Source organism: Heptranchias perlo, chromosome 30, assembly GCF_035084215.1.
Source record: "Heptranchias perlo isolate sHepPer1 chromosome 30, sHepPer1.hap1, whole genome shotgun sequence".
NCBI classification, from domain to species: Eukaryota; Metazoa; Chordata; class Chondrichthyes; order Hexanchiformes; family Hexanchidae; genus Heptranchias; species Heptranchias perlo.
In genome coordinates, this window is record NC_090354.1 from 4,038,386 (window position 1) to 4,062,887 (window position 24,502).

The 24,502-nt window shown below is 43.7% G+C and overlaps 1 protein-coding gene across 4 annotated transcripts in view; it reads left to right on the forward strand.

Moving 5' to 3' along the window:
* igf2bp1 (insulin-like growth factor 2 mRNA binding protein 1) overlaps positions 1-13,563 on the forward strand; it is a 136,030-nt gene extending 122,467 nt beyond the window's left edge. For 2 of the 4 annotated variants that reach the window (XM_067969189.1, XM_067969192.1), the window contains 7 exons: positions 2,450-2,585; positions 4,797-4,919; positions 5,532-5,651; positions 8,433-8,507; positions 9,613-9,744; positions 12,414-12,527; positions 13,468-13,563. In XM_067969189.1, coding sequence (XP_067825290.1) covers positions 2,450-2,585; positions 4,797-4,919; positions 5,532-5,651; positions 8,433-8,507; positions 9,613-9,744; positions 12,414-12,527; positions 13,468-13,563 — 796 coding nt within the window. The remainder of the gene's footprint in view (positions 1-2,449; positions 2,586-4,796; positions 4,920-5,531; positions 5,652-8,432; positions 8,508-9,612; positions 9,745-12,413; positions 12,528-13,467) is intronic. The other 2 variants (XM_067969191.1, XM_067969190.1) reach the window with 2 other exon arrangements.
* Positions 13,564-24,502: the final 10,939 nt, after the last annotated feature.

Consider the following 24,502-nt stretch of genomic DNA (forward strand, 5'->3'; position numbering starts at 1 on the left):
GCCCAGTTCGTGCCGGCCGAGCCTGGGAATTTCTAGCCCAGGTGGTGTCGGCCGCTGAATCCTGCCCTCCCCCTGCTGCCCACAGAGGGGAACCTGACAGCGGGGGGGGCCACTCAATAACAATTGCAAACAGAACCCCTGGCTGATTTTAGCACTCTCCCAGGCCAACTGTTGCACCACAACTGTTAACCTCGCCGAGACCCGCTTACTCAGGACAGACCCTGTGCAGGACCTGGGATTTTCTCGATCTGTGTGGGACTGAACCACATCTGGCAGTGTCGTGGCTCACTGAGCCAGCCCTGGTCAGTTTGCACTAAACTCTACTCCTCTTAACTCTATAAGTTCCTTAATTCAAATTATCTTACAGTTCAATTGCTTTGTTAGCCCTGAATTGAAATTTTTCTGCTGTTTATGATTCAAATTATTGGACAATTCAAGTGTTTTTAGGCATTAAAAGTGACTCTGAATTGTCTCTTGTCGAGTTGTAGCTGCTCCGCCTTCCTGCAGGGGGCGCCGCCGAGCTGGTATTAACCTTGAGCCACGGTTGGCAGCAGCGCCACCAACAGGCTCCTGATATTATTGCAGCACCAATGGGTCAGAGGAAATCCAAAGAAAAGAATATTAATTCACTCTTAAGTGAAGCTCTTTGGGATGTCCCTAGAGGTGTGGGGTGCCTGTATAAATGCAAGTTCTTATCTTGCTGTATGTCTCAGTATGACACTGGAAAGCACATTAATCGGCCACTCATGCAGCACTTGTTATGTGGAGACTGGGGAAGCTGGGATTGTTCTCTTTGGAGCAGAGACGGTTAAGGGGAGATTTCATAGAGGTTCAAAATCATAGGGACACAGAGAGCGGTTGTTTTTTGGACTAGGGGAAGGTGTACATTGGTGTTCCCCAGGGGTCGGTGCTGGGACCACTGCTATTTTTTGATATATATTAATGACTTGGACTTGGGTGTACAGGGTACAACTTCAAAATTTGCATATGACACAAAACTTGAAAGTATAGTAATCAGTGAGGAGGATAGTAATAGACTTCAAGAGCACATAGAAAGGCTGATGGAATGGGCAGACACATGGCAGATGAAATTTAACGCAGAGAAGTGCGAAGTGATACATTTTGACAGGAAGAATGAGGAGAGGCAATATAAACTAATGGGTACAATTCTAAAGAGGGTGCGGGAACAGAGAGATCTGGGGGTATATGCCCACAAATCTATGAAGGTGGCAGGACAGGTTGAGAAAGCTGTTAAAAAAGCAGTTGGGGTCCTGGGCTTTATAAATAGAGGCATAGAGTACAAAAGCAAGGAAGTCATGTTGAACCTTTATAAAACACTGGTTTAGCCACAACTGGAATATTGTGTCCAATTCTGGACACTGCATTTTAGGAAGGATGTGAAGGCCTTAGAGAGGATGCAGAAAAGATTTACTAGAATGGTTACATGGATAGACGGGAGAAGCTGGTGGTGAACGGTTGTTTTTTGGCCTGGAGGAAGGTATACTGTGGTGCTCCCCTGGGAAGGTCAAGAGGAGATTTGATAGAAGCGTTCAAAATCATGGCGGGTTTAGATAAAGTAAATGAAGAGAAACTGTTCCAATTGGCGGAAGGGTCAAGAACCAGAGGACACAGATTGTAGATGATTGGCAAAATAATCAAAGGCAACATGAGGCAACATTTTTTTATGCAGTGAGTTGTAATGATCTGGAATGCGCTGCCTGAAAGGGCGGTGGAAGCAGATTCAATAGTAACTTTCATAAGAACATAAGAACATAAGAAATTGGAGCAGGAGTAGGCCAATCGGCCCCTCGAGCCTGCTCCGCCATTCAATAAGATCATGGCTGATCTGATCCCAACCACAAATCTAAAGAACACAAGAAGTCGGAGCAGGACCCGGCCACATAGCCCCTGGGCCCTCTCCGCCACCCACAGGGCATTGACCGATCCGAACTCAGCTTCATGTCCAATTTCCTGCCCGCTCCCCATAACCCCTAATTCCCTTTACTTCTAGGAAACTGTCTATTTCTGTTTTAAATTTATCTAATGATGTAGCTTCCACAGCTTCCTGGGGCAGCAAATTCCACAGACCTACCACCCTCTGAGTGAAGAAGTTTCTCCTCATCTCAGTTAAAGGGGAATTGGATAAATACTGAAGGGGAAAAATTTGCAGGGCTATGGGGAAAGGGCAGGGCAGTGGGACTAATTGGATAGCTCTTTCAAAAAGCTAACACAGGCACGATGGGCCGAATGGCCTCCTCCTGTGCTGTATCATTCTCTGATTCCGTTCTGTGATTTTACTGGGGAAGCCCTGAGCAGCATGCCTTCATTCAGAACATGCTTTGTAAATTCAATTACCAGAACACACAGAAAGGAAACTCCTTCCTTTCCACAATAGTTTCAAAGAATTATTATATTGAAGCTTAGATCTATTTCCATCTTGTTGCGATAGCTTGCAGGACCTGACCCTCTATAACCCTGAGAGGACCATCACGGTGAAGGGTTCCATTGAAGCTTGCTGCAAAGCTGAGGAAGATATCATGAAAAAAGTGAGAGAAGCCTACGAGAATGACATTGCTGCTATGAATGTAAGTTTGCATCACAAAAAAATGTCAACATCAAACATTGCCTACTCCGAGGTAATGTGGGCTGAGGTTCTGTGCTTTACCCATCCCTGACTTTCATATATTAAAATGTATGACAGTACTGTACTGGGCAGCGTTCTGCCACTGGAGATGTCTGACAGACGTCCCTCTGCTGCTCATGAGATTGGTGTTAAGATGTCCAAGACTGACCCATGGGATCTTGCCCTCCAGTTGTGCCCCTTCTTTCTGCAGGAAAGTCTCTCGTCCCTGTGTGCACCTCCCCATGACGGCACTGCCTGAGATTGTGCACTTCCTTTGGGGGTAATCATGGGCCCAAAGCTGATCATTTTTTCACGGCATCTTGTTAGGAAAGTATGGTTTTGATATTGCCTTTGTTTCATCTTTTAACATTTTTTTCACTTTTTTTATTGGTTTAATACTTTCTATTTTGCTTTTAGTTTTATTCGGTTTGTAGTATCTGATTTAATCTCTGTTTGTCTCTCTCTATCTCACACTGCTTGCTTGTCTCTTTGTCTCTCTCTCCCCTTTCTCCACCTCACTTCTTTTGTCTCTATTTCTTCCTCTCTCTTTTCCTTCTGTTTCTCCCTCCCTCTCTGTTTTGTTTCTCTCCTCTTTTTCTCCCTTTCTTGCTGGTTCTTTCTGTCACCTCCTCTCTGTCTCTGTTCTCTCTGTCTCTCTGTTCTCTTTCCCTGTTTCTCTCCGTTCCCCCTCTCTTCCCTTCTCTCTTTATTGCTCTGTCTTTTTCTGTTTCTCTCTTTTTGTTCCTCCTTGTTTCTTTTACTGCTTGTCTGTTTTTTTAACATGACTGTTCATTTTAAAAGTGACCAGAAACAAATTAAACTTTTGAAACTGACTTTGCTCAATATCAGGTGAAACCCCACCTCCCAATAGCTGAGCACAGACCAGCGACAGGAAATCCAAAACATTCTTCAGCAGCAGTGAGAACCAACCTCAAGGGCAATTAAGGATGGGCAATAAATGCTGCCCTTCCCAGTGACGCCCAGATCCCATGAACGAATGAGAAAAAGATTCCAGATAAATTCTCACCTCATTTAGTCCAGATGAAGACTTAAGATGTATCTGTTTAGCAGTAGTATTGTTTGTTCAGTAATGAGGCCACACAGCCTCATTATCGCAGTCACATCCCAGTAAAGTTTTCACAATGTTTAACGAATTGGGTGACTGATGTCTAATTTAATTAAACAACATTAATCACAAAGTCCAGAGGGTGCAATGGAGGAACTGTTGGGCACTGTCTCGCTGGAAGCTCTCATAGATACAGTGTCACTTTGGTTCCACATTAACAGTTCTCCACTTGCCAATCTACCTGCCCAGGTATACACTCCTGTATCTGTATGAGTGTACCTGCCCAGGTATACACTCCTGTATCTGTATGAGTGTACCTGTGCAGGTATACACTCCTGTATCTGTATGAGTGTACCTGCCCAGGTATACACTCCTGATCTGTATGAGTGTACCTGCCCAGGTATACACTCTTGTATCTGTATGAGTGTACCTGTCCAGGTATACGCTCCTGTATCTGTATGAGTGTACCTGCCCAGGTATACGCTCCTGTATCTGTATGAGTGTACCTGCCCAGGTATACGCTCCTGTATCTGCATGAGTGTACCTGCCCAGGTATACGCTCCTGTATCTGCATGAGTGTACCTGCCCAGGTATACGCTCCTGTATCTGCATGAGTGTACCTGCCCAGGTATACGCTCCTGTATCTGCATGAGTGTACCTGCCCAGGTATACGCTCCTGTATCTGCATGAGTGTACCTGCCCAGGTATACGCTCCTGTATCTGCATGAGTGTACCTGCCCAGGTATACGCTCCTGTATCTGCATGAGTGTACCTGCCCAGGTATACGCTCCTGTATCTGCATGAGTGTACCTGCCCAGGTATACGCTCCTGTATCTGCATGAGTGTACCTGCCCAGGTATACGCTCCTGTATCTGCATGAGTGTACCTGCCCAGGTATACGCTCCTGTATCTGCATGAGTGTACCTGCCCAGGTATACGCTCCTGTATCTGCATGGGTGTACCTGCCCAGGTGTAACACTCCTGTATCTGTATGAGTGTACCTGCCCAGGTATACACTCCTGTATCTGTATGAGTGTACCTGCCCAGGTATACACTCCTGCATCGGTATGAAGATATTAATTTATTTAAACTGATTTTTTTTTCCAGCTCCAGGCAAACCTGATTCCTGGCCTGAACCTGAACGCTCTTGGCTTGTTTCCACCTTCCTCATCCACAGTCCCCCCTCCCCCAGTAGGGGTATCACCGGCAACACCTTATGGTCCCTATGTGGTGAGTCAGTCAATGAGATTTTCACATCTGCGCACTTCGGGGAAACGTTGAGATTTGATCAAAAAGAAATCAGGCAGATTACAAACCCACAGTTGGTAACTTTCAAAATGGAATTGGATCTCTACTTAAGAAGGAAAAACTTGCAGGGATATGGGGGAAAGAAATGGGGCTAATTGGATAACTCTTTCAGAGAGCCAGCATAGGCACAATGGGCCGAATGGCCTCCTTCTGTGCTGTAAGATTCTATGATTCTACATTGAGCTGGGTTCATTTTTAAGTTAATTTAAGTCAAAATAGGCATCATTTTAAAACCAAAACTCTTCTGATTTTCATTTCTGTTAAAGTCAATGGTAATGGAAATCGGGAGAGATGTACAATGGGCGGCTGAATTGACATCGCCCGGTTTACACACTCGCCCAAATAATACCCCCCCCCCAGCCCCCAACCCCCACCCCACCACCTGTTGAGTTTTGTAAGCTGTAAATCAGAGGCTATTTTCTCAGCCCTGTTGGGTTTGCCAGTGAAGATTCAGTGTGTGGGGTAACTGTTTAAAAGACCTGAACGATGGCACTGAGCGTTGGCTGAGGTTGATGATGAGTTTGATTTCCACAGCAGTCAACCGAGCAGGAGACGGTCCACGTCTTCATCCCTGCCCAGGCCGTGGGCGCCATCATCGGAAAAAAGGGGCAGCACATCAAACAGCTGTCTCGGTACGCAGTAGCGTCCATCAAGGTAAGAACTTTTGTTTCCGTTGATTTGCTTTCTGAGGTGGAGTCGACCCTTCTTATTTCAAAGCCTTTATTTTTATGTATAATTTTGTGGCTGTTGGGCTGCTTGTGGGGGTCAGTAGGAGTCAACCTCATCATGTGGGACTGGAGTCACATGTGGGTCAGGTTTAGGGTTGCCAACCCTCCAGGATTGCCCTGGAGTCTCCAGGAATTGAAGATTTAATCCCCTGGCCGTTGCTGTGAGTAAAAACCGGGAGAAAAATCACAGCGACGTTGAATAAATTGAGAGATTTTTTCATTTTCTTTGAACACTTTCATTTATTAGTTGGAAAAATATTGGAGATGGGGGGAGAAAGGCTGTTTGACCGGGCGGGCGAGGGGGGTGGCAGTGGGGTTGGAGGGAGGAGGTCATGTGATGAAACCTCCAAGAATACGTCAAACGAGAGTTGATAACCCGATCCAGGATCTCTCCACTCAAGGACACTAGTGAACCCATTGGGTTTTTTACAACAATCTGGCAGCTTCCATCATCATTCTCCCCTCCTCCGATCACTAGCCCATAAATGACCAGATTTACTGAATCCAGTTTCACAACTGCGTATAGTTAATAGTCCAGAACCATATCCGCGAATCCACTGTACCCCGTAACCATAGCCTTGTGCATGAGAGTGAATGTGAACCTTCTCCCCGTTCCCTTTGTTTTTTAAAAAAAAGTTCAGCACCAAAATGGACAACACAACAGGAATGTGTTCGTAGCAGAAGACTCCCAATTCAGGGAATGCAGTTAAATGTGGTGATTCAAGGAGATTCGGGCTTTCGGGATGATTCCACAACCCTGGAGATGGTGCACAGGAGATTTGCCAGAATGGCACCAGGGATGAGGGACTTCAGACAAGAGACTACACTTCAAAAGTACTTTATTGGCTGTAAAGTGCTTTGGGACGTCCTGAGGTTGTGAAAGGCGCTATATCAATGCAAGTTCTTTTTAGAGAAGCTGGGATTGTTTTCCTTAGAGCAGAGAAAGTTAAGGGGAGATTTAATAGAGGTGTTCAAAATTATGAGGGGTTTTGATAGAGTAAATAGGGAGAAACTGTTTCCAGTGGCAGAACTGGGGTTAACCAGAGGACACAGATTTAAGATAATTGGCAAAAAAGTTGGAGGGGAGATGAGGAGAATTTTTTTTAGTTGTTATGATCTGGAATGCACTGCATGAAAGGGCGGTGGAAGCAGATTCAGTAGTAACTTTTAATGGGGAATTGGATAAATACTTGAAAAGGAAAAATTTGCAGGGCTGTGGGGAAAGAGCGGGGGAATGGAACTAATTGGATAGCTCATTCAAAGAGCCGGCACAGGCACGATGGGCTGAACGGCCTCCTTCTGTGCCGTATGATTCTACACCACTCGCAGCTGCACAAGTCAGTAAATCACCGACTGGAATCACCCCTTTTGTCTGAACAATGCATATCTGAATTTTTGTTCGACCGTCTCTTAGTCCTTGGGTAATTTGACTTTATTGAGCTTTGCCTCATCCTAATGTTGCCACAACCGTCACCATTTTGGAAGTAAGACTCTCACATGCGGCAAAGCGACCCCATCACACGTTGGGTCTGGTGGCCCCATTATCCTGTTATTCCGTGTGAAGAGGTTATGGTTTGAGCTCCCCTGGGGGCCCGGTGGGTAAATGTAGGCTCAGCTGTGCAAACCAGGCGGGTTCCAGGTTCAACCACTGCCCTGAACCAAGAAGCAGTAAGGGAACTACAGCTGATCCCTCGTGCCCTCCCGGGGCTCGGCAGGGCGAGGGGGGGAAACCTCAGCCAGGGTTTCTACTCCCGATTGCAATCCGGTAACTCCTGCTGAATGAAACTTGTACATGGATATATCGGTGTAATGGAACTCTGAAGTGATGCCCCGAACAGTTGAATAGTCTGCCCACATTCACCTTCGAGGCTCACCCGAAGAATAGCCACTTGGGTGAGAAAGTTGCCAGCACCCCTGGGGGCCTGTACCCCAGGAGCAGTCAGAGGAGGCGAGAAAGTGAGAGAGAAAAATATTGCTTTGCATTGCTGTCGTATCAAAAAAAAATGCATAACGGAGCTATTTTCCATGGGTAAATATCTTGGAAAGGAACAACTGGATGTGGAACCCTTCAATGGGGATCAAATTAGATCAAACATGGTTAGCAACTCAACTATTCCAATGCTCTCCTGGCCGGCCTCCCACCTTGCACCCGCCGTAAACTTGAGCTCCTCCAAAACTCTACTGTCCGTATCCTAACTCACACCAAGTCCCGTTCACCCATCACCCCCTGTGCTCGCTGACCTAGATCGGCTCCCGGTCTGGCAAAGCCTCGATTTTAAAATTCTCATCCTTGTTTTCAAATCCCTCCATGGCCTCGCCCCTCCCAATCTCTGAAACCTCCTCCAGCCCTACAACCCTCCAATTCTGGCCTCTTGCACATCCCCGATTTTCATCGATCCACCATTGGCGGTCATGCATTCAGCTGCCTCGGCCCTAAGCTCTGAAATTCCCTCCGTAAACCTCTCCGCCTCTCCATCCTCCTTAAGACATTGCTTCAGACCGCTTTGACCTAATCCTAACCCTAATATCTCCTTATGTGGCTCGGCATCAAATTTTGTTTTTATAATTTGCTCCTGTGAAGCTCCTTGCGATGTTTTACTACATTAAAGTCGCTATATAAATGTAAGTTGTTGTTGTTGACACCGAATGGGAGTGGTGTCTCCCTAACATCACGGCGGGTGTAATATCTCAATGTCTTTCCTTGCAGATTGCTCCAGCAGAAAGTCCAGACACTAAACAGCGCATGGTGATCATTACAGGCCACCCAGAGGCCCAGTTTAAGGTAAATGGGCAGCCCAGCGAGAGAGGCCATAGATCGTTCTTCCAGAAACATAAGTTTAAGTTGCGGGTGATGCCCCATCACTGCGAAAAACTTGCTCGATGTCATTTCACCATGTTACACTGCATTTGTTACCTCTATTTCAAACCTGTACTATCCCGGCCAGTCAGTCAGTAAAGGTTAGGAGATCTTTATTTATTTTTACGCAGAGGGGTTGTTAGGACACTGAATGCACAACCAGGAACAGTGATGGAAGCAGAACCTGTAATAGCTTTTAAAAGGGAAGCAGATAAATATTTCAAAAATAACATTTTTAAAAGGGTATGGAGAAAGGACACAGGAATGGGGCTAATTGGATAGCTCTTTGAGAGAGCCAGCACAGGTACAATGGGCCGAATGGTCTCCTCCCATGCTGTAAAATCCCATGATTCTAAAGCAAAGCCCCTGGGTTTAGGAGGTGATGCGGTGGATTAACACACTGCCCTTTCACCTGTTACCCACATTCCAATCCAGTCCAGTCTGATGGGATGAATATCTCTCTCTTCCTCTCTCCCTCCCGCTCTCCTTCTCCTTTGTTTTCTCTCCTTCTCCCCCACTCTCTCTCGCCCTCTCTCTTTCTCTCCCTCCCTCTCCCTCTCTCATTCTCTCTTTTCCTCTCCCCTTCTCTCTCTCTCTCTCTCTCTGTTACTGTGAGTTTGGGCGGCCAGTTCTTAATGGGTTTGTGTCAGCACAAAATTGCCCTTGGCATTAATTGACAAAACTAGCAATCTCATCCAGGCTGCTCACAAGCACGGCCACTGTGGAATAAGGCCTCAGTATCCCTGGCTGAGGAAGCCTAGTTTCCAGCAACTGATCACTATCCAGAGACCCCCTGCTACAAATTCCATCTGTGTGAATACCAGTTGAGGACAGGATTGGGCTCTGCTGTGAGGCCCCCCATGGCCGGATAACCCGCTGACACCCAGCTCACACGTGGAGAACGGCCATTTTTTTGCAAGGTATCGGGGCTGCTGCTGGAACCTTCCACCGACCTGAGTCAGCGGCAGCAGGAGAGCCGGGGAGGAGACTCGTCGAGGAATAATTTGAATGTCTCTTTTCCTCCCCAAAGGCCCAGGGAAGGATCTACGGGAAGCTAAAGGAGGAAAATTTCTTTGGGCCCAAGGAAGAAGTCAAACTCGAGACGCACATTAAAGTTGCTGCCTCAGCTGCTGGAAGAGTAATAGGCAAAGGAGGGAAAACTGTAAGTCCCATGTTGGCTGTAAGTTGGTTTGTGGGTTGCTGAGTCCCTGTGCATAGACAGAGGGAGTAAAGTGGAGGAGTGAAGAGACGGCATCTCCTGTGCTACATGGTCCTTAGAACGGGTCAGTTCACTGTTAGATCACAAGATGAATACAGAGAGTGAAGGACAGTCGACATAAATGAGCTCATTGAACAATATCAGCCACTCGCGGTTACTCTAGGCAGTTGTCTCAGAGCCTTCCAAAGAGGAAAAGAAAATGGACACTGGAGCAGGAGGATGATGTTCGGGTGTGGAGCTAAAAGGGCAGTTGAAGCGAAAAATCTCACATTTATATAGTGCACTTCATGTCCTCAGGATGTCCCAGAGCAGTTCACAACCAATGAAGTACTTTTGAAGTGTAGTCACTGTTGTTATGTAGGCAAACACAGCAGCCAGTTTGCACACAGCAAGCTCCCACGAACAGCAATGAGATAAATGTGTTTTGGTGCTTGCTCAGGGTTGAATGTTGGCCAGGACACTGCTCCTCTTCAGAATAGCACCATGGGATATTTTACATTTACCTGAACAGGCAGACGGGGCCTCTGTTTAATGTCTCATCCGAAAGATGGCACCTCCTGCAATGTAGCTCTCCATCAGCACTGCACTGAAGTGTCAGGCCTAGACTATTTAGTAGGCTTTTGAAAACAGGAAGGGAGAAGATAAGACTGAGCTGTTTAGAGTGGGATTTCTCGCAATCTCCTCAGCAATATTCTTCTTTAAACCAACACCAACAAAAACAGATCAACTGGTCATTTACCTCATTGCCGCTTGTGGGATCTTGCTCTGCTGAAATTGGCTGTCATGTTTGCCTGCATAACAACAGTGTCTGCACTTTGAAAAGTAATCCAATGGTTTCAAAGTGCTTTGGGAGGTCCTGAGGATGTGATGAGATGCTCTATAAATGCAAGTTCTTCCTTTTAATTATTAGACATACTCGTGAGATTTTAGTAGCAGAGGGTAAATATTGCACCAATATTTGGATTTATATTTTCCTCCATTTTCTAATGTTGATGAAGAAGTCAGCAAGAATATAAAGTGCGTTTCTAATGGCCTTTTTACTCAGGTTTGGAAAAGAAAGGAAATCTCCCCTTTTGTTATTGAGTCTTTCAAGTTTGGACTCTGATTCCAGGTATCCAATTAGAAAGTCTACCATCTATTAGAGGATTGGGCACACGGATAGACTTAACCGGACAAAACATTACATTATACTGCAAAATTCCATGTAATCCTGTACAAAGTGTAACACACCTTTAACATAGAAAAACATCCCAAGGCAAAGAAAGTGTGTGGCCCAAAACTAGACTAGTCACAATTCAGTGTTGGTTCATTAAACCATCCAGATGATTGCTCCCGTGTGGCTTTCATGGAAAAATGGATCATGTGGGACGTGATCCTCAAAACATGTGATACAAATGAAATAGGTAAGAGTGCTATCAACTGAGCCACAGTCAGGGGGTTGGAGTGAAACTTCAGTGGGATCGAGTACACAGCACAAAACTACTCACAACTCAGTGCTAATTGGCACTAATTTGAGCATCTCACTCACAAAGAAGGAATTGTGAGAAATAGAAATATCCTGAGGTTGGGGGTTAAAACACGTTCGTGGACATCATGGAGAAAGTTTTACTCTTCGTTAATCAATCCTGTACCCGATCTGGGAGTTCTTGATGTTTTTATATACATTTGTGTCTGTGCAATAATATTTGTCAAGTCGTATTCGCTGCAATTCTTGAGAACTCGATGCTACTTTTTAAAAATTATTCGTTCATGGGATGTGGGCGTCGCTGGCGAGGCCGGCATTTATTGCCCATCCCTAATTGCCCTTGAGAAGGTGGTGGTCAGCCGCCTTCTTGAACTGCTGCAGTCCGTGTGGTGAAGGTTCTCCCACAGTGCTGTTAGGAAGGGAGTTCCAGGATTTTGACCCAGCGACGATGAAGGAACGGCGATATATTTCCAAGTCGGGATGGTGTGTGACTTGGAGGGGAACGTGCAGGTGGTATTGTTCCCATGTGCCTGCTGCTCTTGTCCTTCTAGATGGTAGAGGTCGTGGGTTTGGGAGGTGCTGTCGAAGAAGCCTTGGCGAGTTGCTACCGTGCATCCTGTGGATGGTACACACTGCAGCCACAGTGCGCCGGTGGTGAAGGGAGTGAATGTTTAGGGTGGTGGATGGGGTGCCAATCAAGCGGGCTGCTTTTTCTTGGATGGTGTCGAGCTTCTTGAGTGTTGTTGGAGCTGCACTCATCCAAGCAAGTGGAGAGTATTCCATCACACTCCTGACTTGTGCCTTGTAGATGGTGGAAAGGCTTTGGGGAATCAGGAGGTGAGTCACTCGCCGCAGAATTCCCAGCCTCTGACCTGCTCTCGTAGCCATAGTATTTATGTGGCTGGTCCAGTTAAGTTTCTGGTCAATGGTGACCCCCAGGATGTTGATGGTGGGGGATTCGGCGATGGTAATGCCGTTGAATGTCAATGGGAGGTGGTTAGACTCTCTCTTGTTGGGGATGGTCATTGCCTGGCACTTATCTGGCACGAATGTTACTTGCCACTTATGAGCCCAAGCCTGGATGTTGTCCAGGTCTTGCTGCATGCAAGTTCCTAACACTCTATATCTTTGTGCTTCCTTGCTGTAGGTGAATGAGCTGCAGAATCTGTCCAGTGCCGAGGTAGTGGTGCCACGAGACCAGGTCCCAGATGAGAATGACCAAGTTGTCGTCAAGATCATTGGCCACTTTTATGCGAGCCAGGTAGGCACACACTCAGCGACCTTTCGTGATCCTCTGGGCTATTTGGCCACTCATTGATCCTCTGAACTTCCCCCTTTTATTCTTCTATTCTGTCACAACAATGCGGCTTTACCCTCAATCTCAAAGTACCCTTTGTCCTAAACAGAGGAGAAAAAGGACCTGGGTGATCCCATCCCCTCCTGGGGGCCAATGGAGCCTCATCACAGTAGAGGTGTCGGTGCCAGGCAGACTGAAGATGGAGGGTTAAAAGAAGATCGAGTCCCCATCGCTCGTAGCGGACGTGTTTGTGTGAACGCGATTTGCCCACTATACCAGATGGCCGTTAAAAAAATTAAAAATCCTTTTAATCATTTGCCCAGTACATTCCCTTTGAATTAAGATTATTTAAGAGAGTTAAAATCGAGAACTGTTTTGTAAGGCATTTCTTGATGTCAATTCCTAACCAGTCCTGGACCACAAGAAAGTCAATTTGTATTTTCTAGGGCTAAAGTTTCAGAAGTTGGTGCTTTGACTTCACTTCATTTAAACCCAATTTTATTTTTGCTTAAAAATATATCTAAAAAAGAGAGATCCCTACATTTATATAGTGAGTAAACACAGCTGTTTCTGCCCAAAATAAACGGAGCATTTATGACGATATAACCGGCAACTTTGAAATTGACATTAATGCAAATGGATAAAGGTTGTCGCTTTTTGGCCGATATAAGTGACCGGACATTTTAAACGTGGACGTTTTAAGTGGTGGGGACTGTATTTGTATCCAAATGTCAGTGCTCAGTATCACATGAGTTAATTCATTTACTATTCGCTATAAGTTGTAGACTTAATAAGAGTGCACTGTCCTTTAACACTCTACTTTGTGTTGATTAACAATTTGCGTTCGCTAATTCCCGCGGCTTGTGTCTGAAATACGAAGGTGAACTGTCTCTTTGCCTCGCAGCTCGCACAGAGAAAGATCAGGGATATATTGGCTCAAGTCAAACAGCAACAGCAGCAGAAGGTACAAAGCAGCCAGTCCCAGCCTCGGAGGAAGTGAAGACGCCAAAATGCCCCAGACACCTCCCAACAATGGAGACAGATGCCAGGCCAAAGAGTGGCTGTGTTCAGATCAAATTTTTGTTCACCTTTAAAACTGTGGAAGGCTAAGTAAGCATTGTGGATAAAAAAATATATTACAGGAGCAATCCAGTGTAATTTAAAACATTTTCTACTTGCCCTCATTTCAACTGAGGGTTTCTTTTTTTTATGTAAAAGAAAATTTAGGATAGCGTAATTTCAGTTCCTACTGATCTTGTGGAGACCTGGTATTCGGGTCAAACATGCTCACTAGACGTTGGCTAGGTGTCATCTGGGAGATTGGAGAACCTATCAGTTGTATAGGTCCAGAACCCCTTCCCACTCAGATCTACGTTGGCCATCCTGCTAAGGGATGGTTACAACCGATTTTGGGTTTGTCACTTATTTTTAATGGCGGTTTGTTATTGCTTGTTGTTAGTAGTAGAATTACTACATTAGCAACTTCTGCTATTAACAACTCCTTTGGGAAGGATCCTCCTTCTAATTCAGTCCCTGCAACATCTAGTGGAGTCGACTTTCCTGCCCGTCCCACAAGCCAACTCCTTTGTCCCCTCACTCTTATTCTGATAATAGGTTTCAGGGAGATGCAAAGCTGGCCAGGTTTGGGACAAAGTGAGGAGGTGAATTTGGTTGGGTTTGGAGACCATGGACATTGACATTTGGATTCCAATAGAAGAGAGATACTTATCAAGACAATTCAAAATACAAGTCTGATTATTGGGTGTGGGACGTCAGAAGAGAAAGACATGATGACCAGTGACAAATTGGCTAACCAGGCAAAATACCTCATAAGCATAAATTGGGCTTGTGATGATCAACATATCTAAAAATCTGGTTGGATAGAATTGTTGACCTCTGGGATTGAGGTTAGCCACTGGAAGCAAGTCATTTTTTTCTCTACTGTAATAAGTAATTGAAGGAAATCTAATGAATCTCCTGAACCTTTTCAAGTCTAACCAGCCCCAAAGCATCCATTCATTTACTGCTAAACAGGCTTAGAAATGTCCCTGATAGAAAGTGCATCTAGTGATGGGTAATGTAACAGTCACAAAAATAGAAATAAAAGGCCACATGACTTAGCGTAGGGATGATGTAGATTTTTCTATGTCCTGTAATGTTATGATGTGGTTTGTAGACTCTATGTGAGAGATCCACAAGTAAAAATGCCATCCTATTTATGGTTTTGTGGACCTTTGGAGCAGGTAAGGGGCATTCTCACAATAGATGTAAAGTTTCCATTAAGTTCAAATCTTTATTGTTTGATGTGAAATATATGGGGGGGGGGTGGGGGAGGAACCAAACGAACAATAAGCTGCACCTGGCATTGGAAGGTGTACGAGATATACTCAACTGTGTACAAATCTTTTTCATAGGGGCAACGGGGATGCTAGGAACCAATCAGAAGGATTCAGAGCATTGCAGATTGTTATTTTGGTTTTTATTTGATCCAGATTATAGACAGTTAGATTTATGGTGATGTCTAGAAGGTTGATGTCTGTGCTTGAGTTCTGGGGATGCTAGGGGAGGGGATGGGGGTGTAAGTGGGTGGGGTGGGGTTTGGGGTTTGGGGCTACCGACACGTGGATGGGTTGAGAGCAGTGGGTCAGTCAGTGTGTGTACAAATATATTCTAGACCCATCCTGTAAACAGAGTATTAAGGCCCTGTTATATTTCAGTTGGAACAGAGGTGAGCTTTCATTGGGTATAACTCTGGAGTTTCATTTACAAGAAAACCCAATAATGTGTTTCGAGTTCCTGCCCTCGTTTATCCCCATCATAAATGTTTGACCTTAATGGAATCTTCTGGAAAATGTTCAGAAATGGTTCAAGATGCAATGTTTACAAATACTTACTGGGAACAATTTTTTTTTGAATTGTTCTACAATCTCTAAATGGGATTTTGGGAATAGGCACATTGCACCAAAAGGTACATCACACTAATCGCTAAATTGAATCCTTTACCCTTCTCCTCTTCCACCATCCATCCGATAGGATCCCATTGACCAGTTGGGCTTCCCTCACTGGCTCAGTGCATTTTGGAAACGAGCGACGTACTGCAGGAGCAATAGAATGTGATTGGGAAGTAGAGACTCGCGAGGCGCCAAGGGCCCGTCGAACAAGAATGAGCAACCTTCATTTGAGCTAAACTGATTCTTGATTTGTCTAATTTTATTATTTTATTTTATACTAAGCCTTCCACAGCGTTAAAACTCTAGAAAATTGTGTATTCTTGCCAAATATTAAATGAACTGTGATGATTGATAAGGTAATGCCAACCATGTGTGGTATTAACTTAGAATTTATTCTGCTTTCTTGAACTAACAACTTGTGAACAAATTCCTTTCAGGTGGCCGAGATTTTAGTGCGGTGTTTCCCAAACAACAATCACCCAAACTGCCACCTTTCCCTACCAGAGAATTTGCAGTTGGAATCTCACTTAGTGGCCACGAATCTGTTTCAATTTAATTTCGTGCTTTTTTTTTCAACGCTGGTAGAACATAGTAAAGGAAAGAAAGTAGAATGAAAATAAGAGTCCCACATATGAGGTGCACGATGATCACTGAAAGAGATTTAAAAAAAAAAACACACAAGTGAATAGTTGAAAGAGGAAGAGAACTTCGATATCTGTTCTAGTCACTTTTCCAGGAGAGATTTGTGTTTTTTTTTTAATTAAAATTTTTTAAATTGAGTTATGAAAGAAAAAAAAATTGAGAGAGAGAGAGAGAGAAAAAGAGGGAAAAAAAAATCACAACACTGCTAAGGAACAACGAAGGGAGAATATTAACCAGTGTTGACACAGGGCCTCACTGTGCGCTTTTACTAGACTACCTCAGGCGTTTAGTACCTCAACATTTGTTCCTTTTTTTTTTTGCTTGCTGGTATTTTATATACTTATAAAGCTGATAGTCTTGAATATTTTATTTTTTTAATAAAAGAAAGTAAAATTTGCTGAGTTACGACAGCCGGGAACTGTGCAGGAAGAGCTGTATGGTGTGGGCTGTTAGTTTTTCCCCTGCTTCTAGTCGGTGGAAGTGTTTTAAATATTAAAAAAAATATATAAAAAAAAATTACAGCAACTGTCTCAGATTAACTGAGGCACAGAGGTGCCACATTGGGAACAAATTGCATTTTTAAATATTTAAAAGCAATTGTGATGATGCAGTTATATGCCACATTTTCTACTTTTAGACGTTGAAAATCACATCTAACGATTTTTCAGTCAGCGCTGTGTAAAAAGCTTGGATTTCCTATACTAACCCAGATTTGTTAGGCCTGGTCGTTACCATTATATTAGCTTTCTTTAATATAAATATTCAATCTGCCTATATTAAAAACCTTACCTCTGCATGCAACTTTTTCATTATTAATCCTTATGTCCACATTTATAACGGAAGCTGCCTATGTAAACTTGTCACACTGTGATTATGCCGTCCTGCCAGTGGACAGAATGTATGACTTTAAAATAGGGACTGAATCACATCTGTGCGCCCTGGCTCAATAATTCCCCGACCTCTAACCCACTTCACCCCTGCCCTCTGACCCCGCTTCACCTGAAGACTTACACTTGATCTTGACTCACTGTGTGCAAAACCAGCACCTCATCATAACAGAATATTGGAGAAGGATTCATACAATTAATTACTTTTATCGTTATATATTTGCCTTTTATTGATATTCCACCCCCACATAGATTTCATTATTCTTCTAAAACTTATTTATTTCTAATACAAAGTTTAAAAGCTCGTCACTATTTGAAGCTGAGCAGACTATACTTTCAATTTCTGGTTAAGAGGTTAATCCTCTGGTTGAGAGGCTAATCCAGAGGAAAATGTTTATTTCCTACTTCTTGGAAATTATCTCTTATCTTCTGATTTTCAGTCGTTTTTCCACAACTGTGAAAAACTAAAAGAAAGAATCTGACAGAAAGACACTGAGTAATAAATCTTCCCTCCCGACAAGTGAGATTGTTGATGGAGAATTCTGTACTAAGTGGGATAGGAAACGGACAACAGTAACCAGATGGTGATTGTTGCGCCGTAGGGTGAGAGCAATATGGCCAATCGGTCTGGATCGAACAGCTTTCTGCGTCATTATTACCATCCCGCGCTTCCAAGAAAAATATTAATTTGAGACGCGCAGGCAGCAGAAGTGTAAGATTTCAATGTGCAGCTTTTGGTGAGGGAGAAATGCTAAAACAGTGAAATCAGCCTCACTGCTGGGACACAATTACTGGGAGGATTGCTCTAATCCCAATGCCTCTTCCCCACTTAGTTTTTTTTAAACATGGATTCCCTCCCCCAGCACCAGATCCTAGAATTGCTCCTGATGTCGTCCCCTTCCCTTCTCCGTCCCCTCCCTGAATTTCTGGTTGCCTGTGCCTATACTTCACTGCCATTTAACAAAGACAAAATGACCTTCTCACCCACACGCGTGTGGACACACACACATACACACAACTGCACGCACACGTGTGTTTAAAATAAAACTAATTTCAATTTTACTTCTTTGCATAACCAGGAAATCCAAGTTTTTTTTTGCACATGCCACTGCTTTTAATACTTCATGTGGGAACAAAAACTAGATTCTGAAAGTGGCAACATTTGTGCAAAGCCCATTCAACCATTGCTGTATTTTTTTTCAGGTTTAGGCATTGGCCTCTGTACATCCCTTCCTTTTATTTACTTAAATCGTGAAACAGCCTATTCAGACTTCGGCCTATTTTTTATTTGTTTTTTTTTTGTTTCTACAGCAAGCGTCATCTCACCGACACCCGTTTGAGCCTTTTTGATATCTTGAAGCTACAGTGCTGGCAATCGACATTTGCAGTGTGTTGCTCATCACTATTGACAGTCCTGCCATAAACACGGTGTGCCTGGACACTTGGGCCCTACTGCTTCCTTCCTGAGTGGCCTGAGTTATCCGATTTTCTCTTGTAGTTTAGGAATTTTTTCAGTGGGAATATTTTAGGTTTCAAGAGCCATAATATTAGGGAGCTTTTATGGAGTTCAGGGAACTAATGATTTTAGGGGTCTGTAAAGTGCCAGTTAAAAACCCTTCTAGAGGGTCAATCTCCTTTAGGGGCAGGTGCCCATAAGAAGCTTTAATCCCCAAATAAAGACAGAAAATTTTGGAAATACATGGCAGCACCGTCAGCATCAGACAAGGAGAAAGATAAAGGTTTTGAGTAGAGGCACATTCATGAGAACTACAGAGGGGAAGTAATTGAGGACCTTTATAGGACGAGGACTCATGTCTAAGGGACATCGCCTATTATCCCTTTCCAGTTCTGATGAAGGGTTTCTACCAAAAATATTAATCAGTCTGTTGCCTTTCAGGCACTGATGGGTCTGCCCCACATTTCCAACATTTTCTACTTTATATTTCAGATTCTCACCATTTGTACTTATTTCTAAATGTGCTTTGAGCCTCTGTGACAGACAGTAAGACCCAATGAGGGATCCAAGGAGACATTAGATTCATCTCGATGCCATAGAATGGAGTTACTCTGGAATCAGTGTCTTGCAGTAGAGTTTGGTTCCATTGTATTTGCCTGTGAATGGCCCCACACTTTGATTAGAGCTCAGAACCTGATTGGTTATTGATATGATTGGCTATCCGATTGGTGACCAAACCAAAGTGCAATTTCACTGAGAGTCTTAGGTTCCAAACAGAAGTAGATTTTTCGCTCCAGATACTATATTGTGAACAATTAATAGTTTTGCGTTGGAGTATGGTTCCATAGTGTGGAACTGAACCGTTCAGACACCAAAACTCTCTCCTTGGCTCTGACCTGCTGGCCTCAAAACCTGTACATTGCCCTCATCCAAACTGCAGTCAACGGATTAGAGTTTTGGACAGACCAGAGTCTCAGAGTCAACATAGCCCAGTTGAGAAGACACCGCTTTAGGTTATGGGCCATAACTTAAGGTATTATTTTTGTCTACCTATGTAGTAGTGCTCCAGAAGTGAAAGGCCTGTGTCTAACCCACCACTCCACCCAGCTCGCCTCCAATAAACCTGCCAGTAACATGACCTTCTCTTCATTTCCTAACTCTTAAAACCACTAGATGGGCAGCCCCATCTCACAAAGGCAAAGTCTCCTCACTTGATTTAGCTCCGGGATATATTTTTCAAAAATAAATGTTGTAACAGCATCACCAGTGGCGGCCTCTCAGGTTAGTAAGATGGAAACAAAATGTCAGGGAGCAGGGGAGAGGGAGGGTGGGAAATTAAGAATAAATTGATTAAAATAAAGTGTTTCACTCTAAATGCCGTGCTTGTACCCTTTTGAGTATTTTAAACAGGAAGGCAATTAGGTCACAGTAGACAGGACACAGTTTCTATGGCAGGACTGTGTTTAACTGAGATTAATATGTCAATTTGAACTTAAAGAAAAGGAAGAGTTTACATGGAGCAGGTTTTTAAAAAAAAGTCAGTGGCAGGCTCTTTTGGGGGGCAGTTAGGAGTCGACTGTCCATCATGGCCTGGCTTTTGAGTGGGCCCCAGAGTTTAACTCATAATTGTAAAGATTCATAATTGTCCAAAAGAAATGGGCCATTTTAAACAAGAATATATAACATATAAACCAGATTTGCTAGCTTGGTTTTTGTTTAAAAGGCAATGTCCAAATTACCTGGTTAATGAGGGTTAAAGTGTTACCTTTAAGACCCAATTGTTTCACAATCCACAGGCTGTAGATTCAGGTCCTGAAGCTCTTAGCCTGATGCGTCAATCTTTGCCAGCTCCTCCACAAGAACGAAACGATGTATCTTAAGATGGCAGAGCACTGAAAGATGGAGGCCTACCCACGGCTGCTCAAGCCTCGCCTCGCGATGGTCCTCTTCCTCGATGGTCTTTTGATGGACTATTATCCAAGCTGCTTACGTCATTAGCGCCTAGCCCTAGAAAGAGTCATGTTCCGATTCTACCTGCTGCTCACGCGACAAGGTTGAAGCAGGCGGCTGTGTGGGGAAACTAACAGATTCTGATCGGGTTATTAGAAACACTGGTTGAATATCAGATTTACTCCATCAAAGTTATGTGGGAGGTTCCTTGGTTTCAGGCAGCTAAATTATCTCCCGCCCCCGCGCCCCCAATTTCCTCACCATCCCCCTTGAAGGTGATGATTCATGCTGGGGTACAGTTCCACAGGTGCCGGAAGCCGGGGGTACCGTGCCCAGCTAGCCAATGCAGTTGCACATTGAAGGACTGTGGAGAGCATCACAGCCAAACACGATGCTCCCCCTTGCTCAATACCCACTTGCATACTTTCCAGTAAAAGTCACTGAGTAGCACAGTAGGATCGCGGGCTATCCCTGGGACACTTGAGACCAATTCTAAAGATCCCCCTGCTCAAGTGCCCTAGCTGAGATGTGCTAACTCAGTACAGAGCAGGGATCAAATCTGGGGCTGCCCTAATCTCTATGGCTCAGTACCCTGGCAAATTTATCCCAAGGAACCTTTTTAAAATTGATCCTTCAGCACAATTAAGCCACTTCTATTGAAGTGAATGCAGGAACACACCTCGCCTCACTGAAAGCAAAATAATAAATATTCCACCCCTCCCCACACAGAAAAATGGACATTGCCTTTTTCTATATTTCTAATTTAAATCATGTGCTGTTGAGGTGCTGGGAATAAATCCATGTATATCCAGGAGAATAACTACCTCAAAAGGTTTGCCATTTAAAAAAAAACATTTCTGAATTATGAGTTGAATGCTTGTTACCTCTGATCCGATGCAGAAGTCCTTCTTAACCTTGCTAACCTTGGATTGGTGGGTACTGTGCATGCAAGGCCGATTTCAACAATATCTGCACTGCATTCAAATTGGGGGAGGGAGGGAAGGAGGGGGGAGGGTGGGGAGGGAGGGGGTTGGCAAGACTTGTATAACCGTTTAATTTTTTTTGATCTACCTCTTAGCAATTAGGACGAAAAAAAAATGGTAGTGGCATCTCCACATTCTGTAGTTTAGGTTAAAATCCTTTTGTTTTTTCCTCCCAAAGATTTTTACGTTAGGAATTGTTGAGTGAATTGGTGTTTTTTTTTGTTTCATTTTTTTTTTCCCTTTACGCTTGTTCTTGACTAGATTCAAATTTAAAAAAAAAAATCAGGAAACAAACAGACTCTACAGTTTTTTTTTTCTCCCAAACTGGTCTCGCTGCCTGCAGACAACCCCTGTAAAATTCTCAGTGGTTAGTCAGTCACAACGACTGACACTTATGTAGCGCCTTTAACGTAGAGATGTGGGAATAGGAAGGCAGATTAAAAGTGCAAATATCGAGAAGATGCTGCATTTGGAAGTGGTCGAGTATGTTTATCCCACACCCGACGATTGTAAAGCAGCCTCCATCCCAAGTGGGGTTGGACACTCGCCCCTCCTGTGCAGTATTGTACTTGCACAGAACGTGTGCTGGTTTGTGTCAAAAATTTTAAAATAAACTAGTGGGAGTTTTAGCATTTTTTTTCTCTTGCAGAGCTAACTTATGTACGAGTTACTATGGTTACAGCTGGCGCTTGCTGCCAGCACTTTGCAATTTAACAAAGGCGTCACGAAAATATATCCGCTCCCCTGTAACAGACCCATTCCCTGCAGAATCTGTCACAGAGCAGAGTCACGCCCCTCCCCCTCTCCTCCAGAGACACGGTCTCTTGCCCAACTCCCCACCAAGCTAAACTCTTCTCCCGTCAATGAAATAGTCATTGTACTCCTGGGGAGATTTTACCCTTAAATAAAATCACTGGTGGTATTGCTATGGTGAGGGGAGAGGGCAGGTTTATTTTATGACATTAGCTTATGATAAAGTAGTTCCGGTCAGAGTTGTTATCGCACAAACGTGGAACCAGTTCTGCTCTCCCATGTATCAGATGACTCAAAAAGGGTTATTGGCCACAAAAATCAGTGTAAAGGCCAAAATTAACAACCAGAATTCATCAGTGTTTCCCCACAAGAAGTCTGCAAATACCTTCTCTTTTTGGGATCGGGGAAATGATCAGGGAAATTTCATTTTTTTTCCCTTGTCCACACACGGCCACCAGATCAAGGGAGGGTCTAGAACCTCAAAGAACATATTCTGCAGCATCATGCAGTTATTTAACAATGCTGGACTAACATTTTATAATTGATAAATATATACTATGTGCCTCTCTACGTGCCCGTCAGTGGGCAGTTTGTCCACAAGCAGTGCACCCGTGCCAATCCAGTGTGCATCAGCAGGAAGGGGCTGTTTAGCTGTCAGATTTCCCCTCATTATGGCTCGAGTGAGGCACATTGTCTTCACTTAGTGCTGGGACTGAGAACGCAGCCAAGGTCAGAACTCTGAGTTCCCCAGTCCGTGACACCGCTATTAATGTACGGTCGTCACTGGACCTTACCCACAGATACACTTTACTCAATAGACGACCACAATATTGCAGGATATGAATAGTTCTGTTAATCCCTTTTTTAAAAAAAAGCGGTCAGGATTTCTTCCGAGTGAGTTGGATAGAAATTAACATTTCAAATGGTAAAAGACTGAAAATATGCCCCAGCTCTCCGCATGTATAATAAGCCGTCTGGAAACAGAACCCTCCTTTGTATTTAGAGATGTCGTTTTTACACTGCAGGGCGTGTTTGTAAAACGAAGCAGGGACAGAAATGACTCGTGCCCCATTGAGACTTGTGATGACAAGTTCTACTGCAAATTATCTTGATCATAAGTAACAAAAAACAAAAAGGGATTCAAAAGACATCCCCAATCTCTGGGTCTCATAGCTACGTACAATTTTTATGCATAATTTTTTTTGATATAACATTGGGAAGGAGTCATTTCCCAACCCTGCGGAATGTATTGTGTACAGTGTTGGGAGTTTACTCTCTTGCAATATCCCTGATCAGGAGCTTTCCTGACTCGATGCCTGCAGGCAGTCGACACCTTCACTCACCTGGTGTGACTAAAACTTGCTTTCCAAATACTGACCTGGGATTGTAATTTCGTCTTGGAAACTTTTCATTTTCCGATGTAAACAATGGAACTAACTTGCATGAAAATCCTCAGCAGCCTCCTCGGTCAAAGTAGGTCTCAAATGACACGAGCACATCAATTTGGTTTAGTCATTCATTAAAAAGCATGGGAATATTTTAAAACAAAAATTATTTTAAAATATCAAGGCAGGCAGGGTCAGACTTTTAAATTTCATTGACATTTTTTGATTTCCAGAATTGCCCCTTTTGTTATTTACCTTGTGACAAGTTGATCCAAACTTTTGATAGTTTTAAATTTGTTTACTTTAGAAACGTGGCTTTTAACACGGGTCAAACCTGCTGGGGGGGGGGGGGGGGGGGAAGGGTGGGAGGAGTAAAATTTGCAGTTGGGGGTGGCAATAGGCAAAGATAGGGGCAAATCCTGCTGGTATATCAACTTGTTACCAGATACAGTGAAGTGGGCAAGTGAATGATGCCCAAATTTCAGTTTTTGTAACTATTTCAACCTGATGCTTACTTAATTTTTTTTGAACTGTGAAATATTAGATTTAATGGGGCCTCCACCAGATTCTAAATTGGCTGCAGCATAGTTTATAAATCATATAAAATTAAAATCAAGAGAAACTTGGGCCAAAAAAGTACCTTAAGTATTGGCACTATGGGAATAGGGTGAGGGCAGACAGAGAAGAAATTAAAAAGGGAAAAAAAAATGAACTGAAATTTAAAATTCTGTCAGTCATATACTGCCTTTTAAAATGACTATTAGTTCCATTTGTTGAATGTTGCTTGATCATTTTTCAGCTAGTGCTGTTTAAAGCTTGTGTTTTGCCATGCTATCTGCTAGAGTTTGTGCGTAGAATCCTGTTATTACTTTTGAGACCATTAAAAAAAATACCTTTCCTCTTTCCCTTCTGTTCAAAGGCTTTTATTGAGG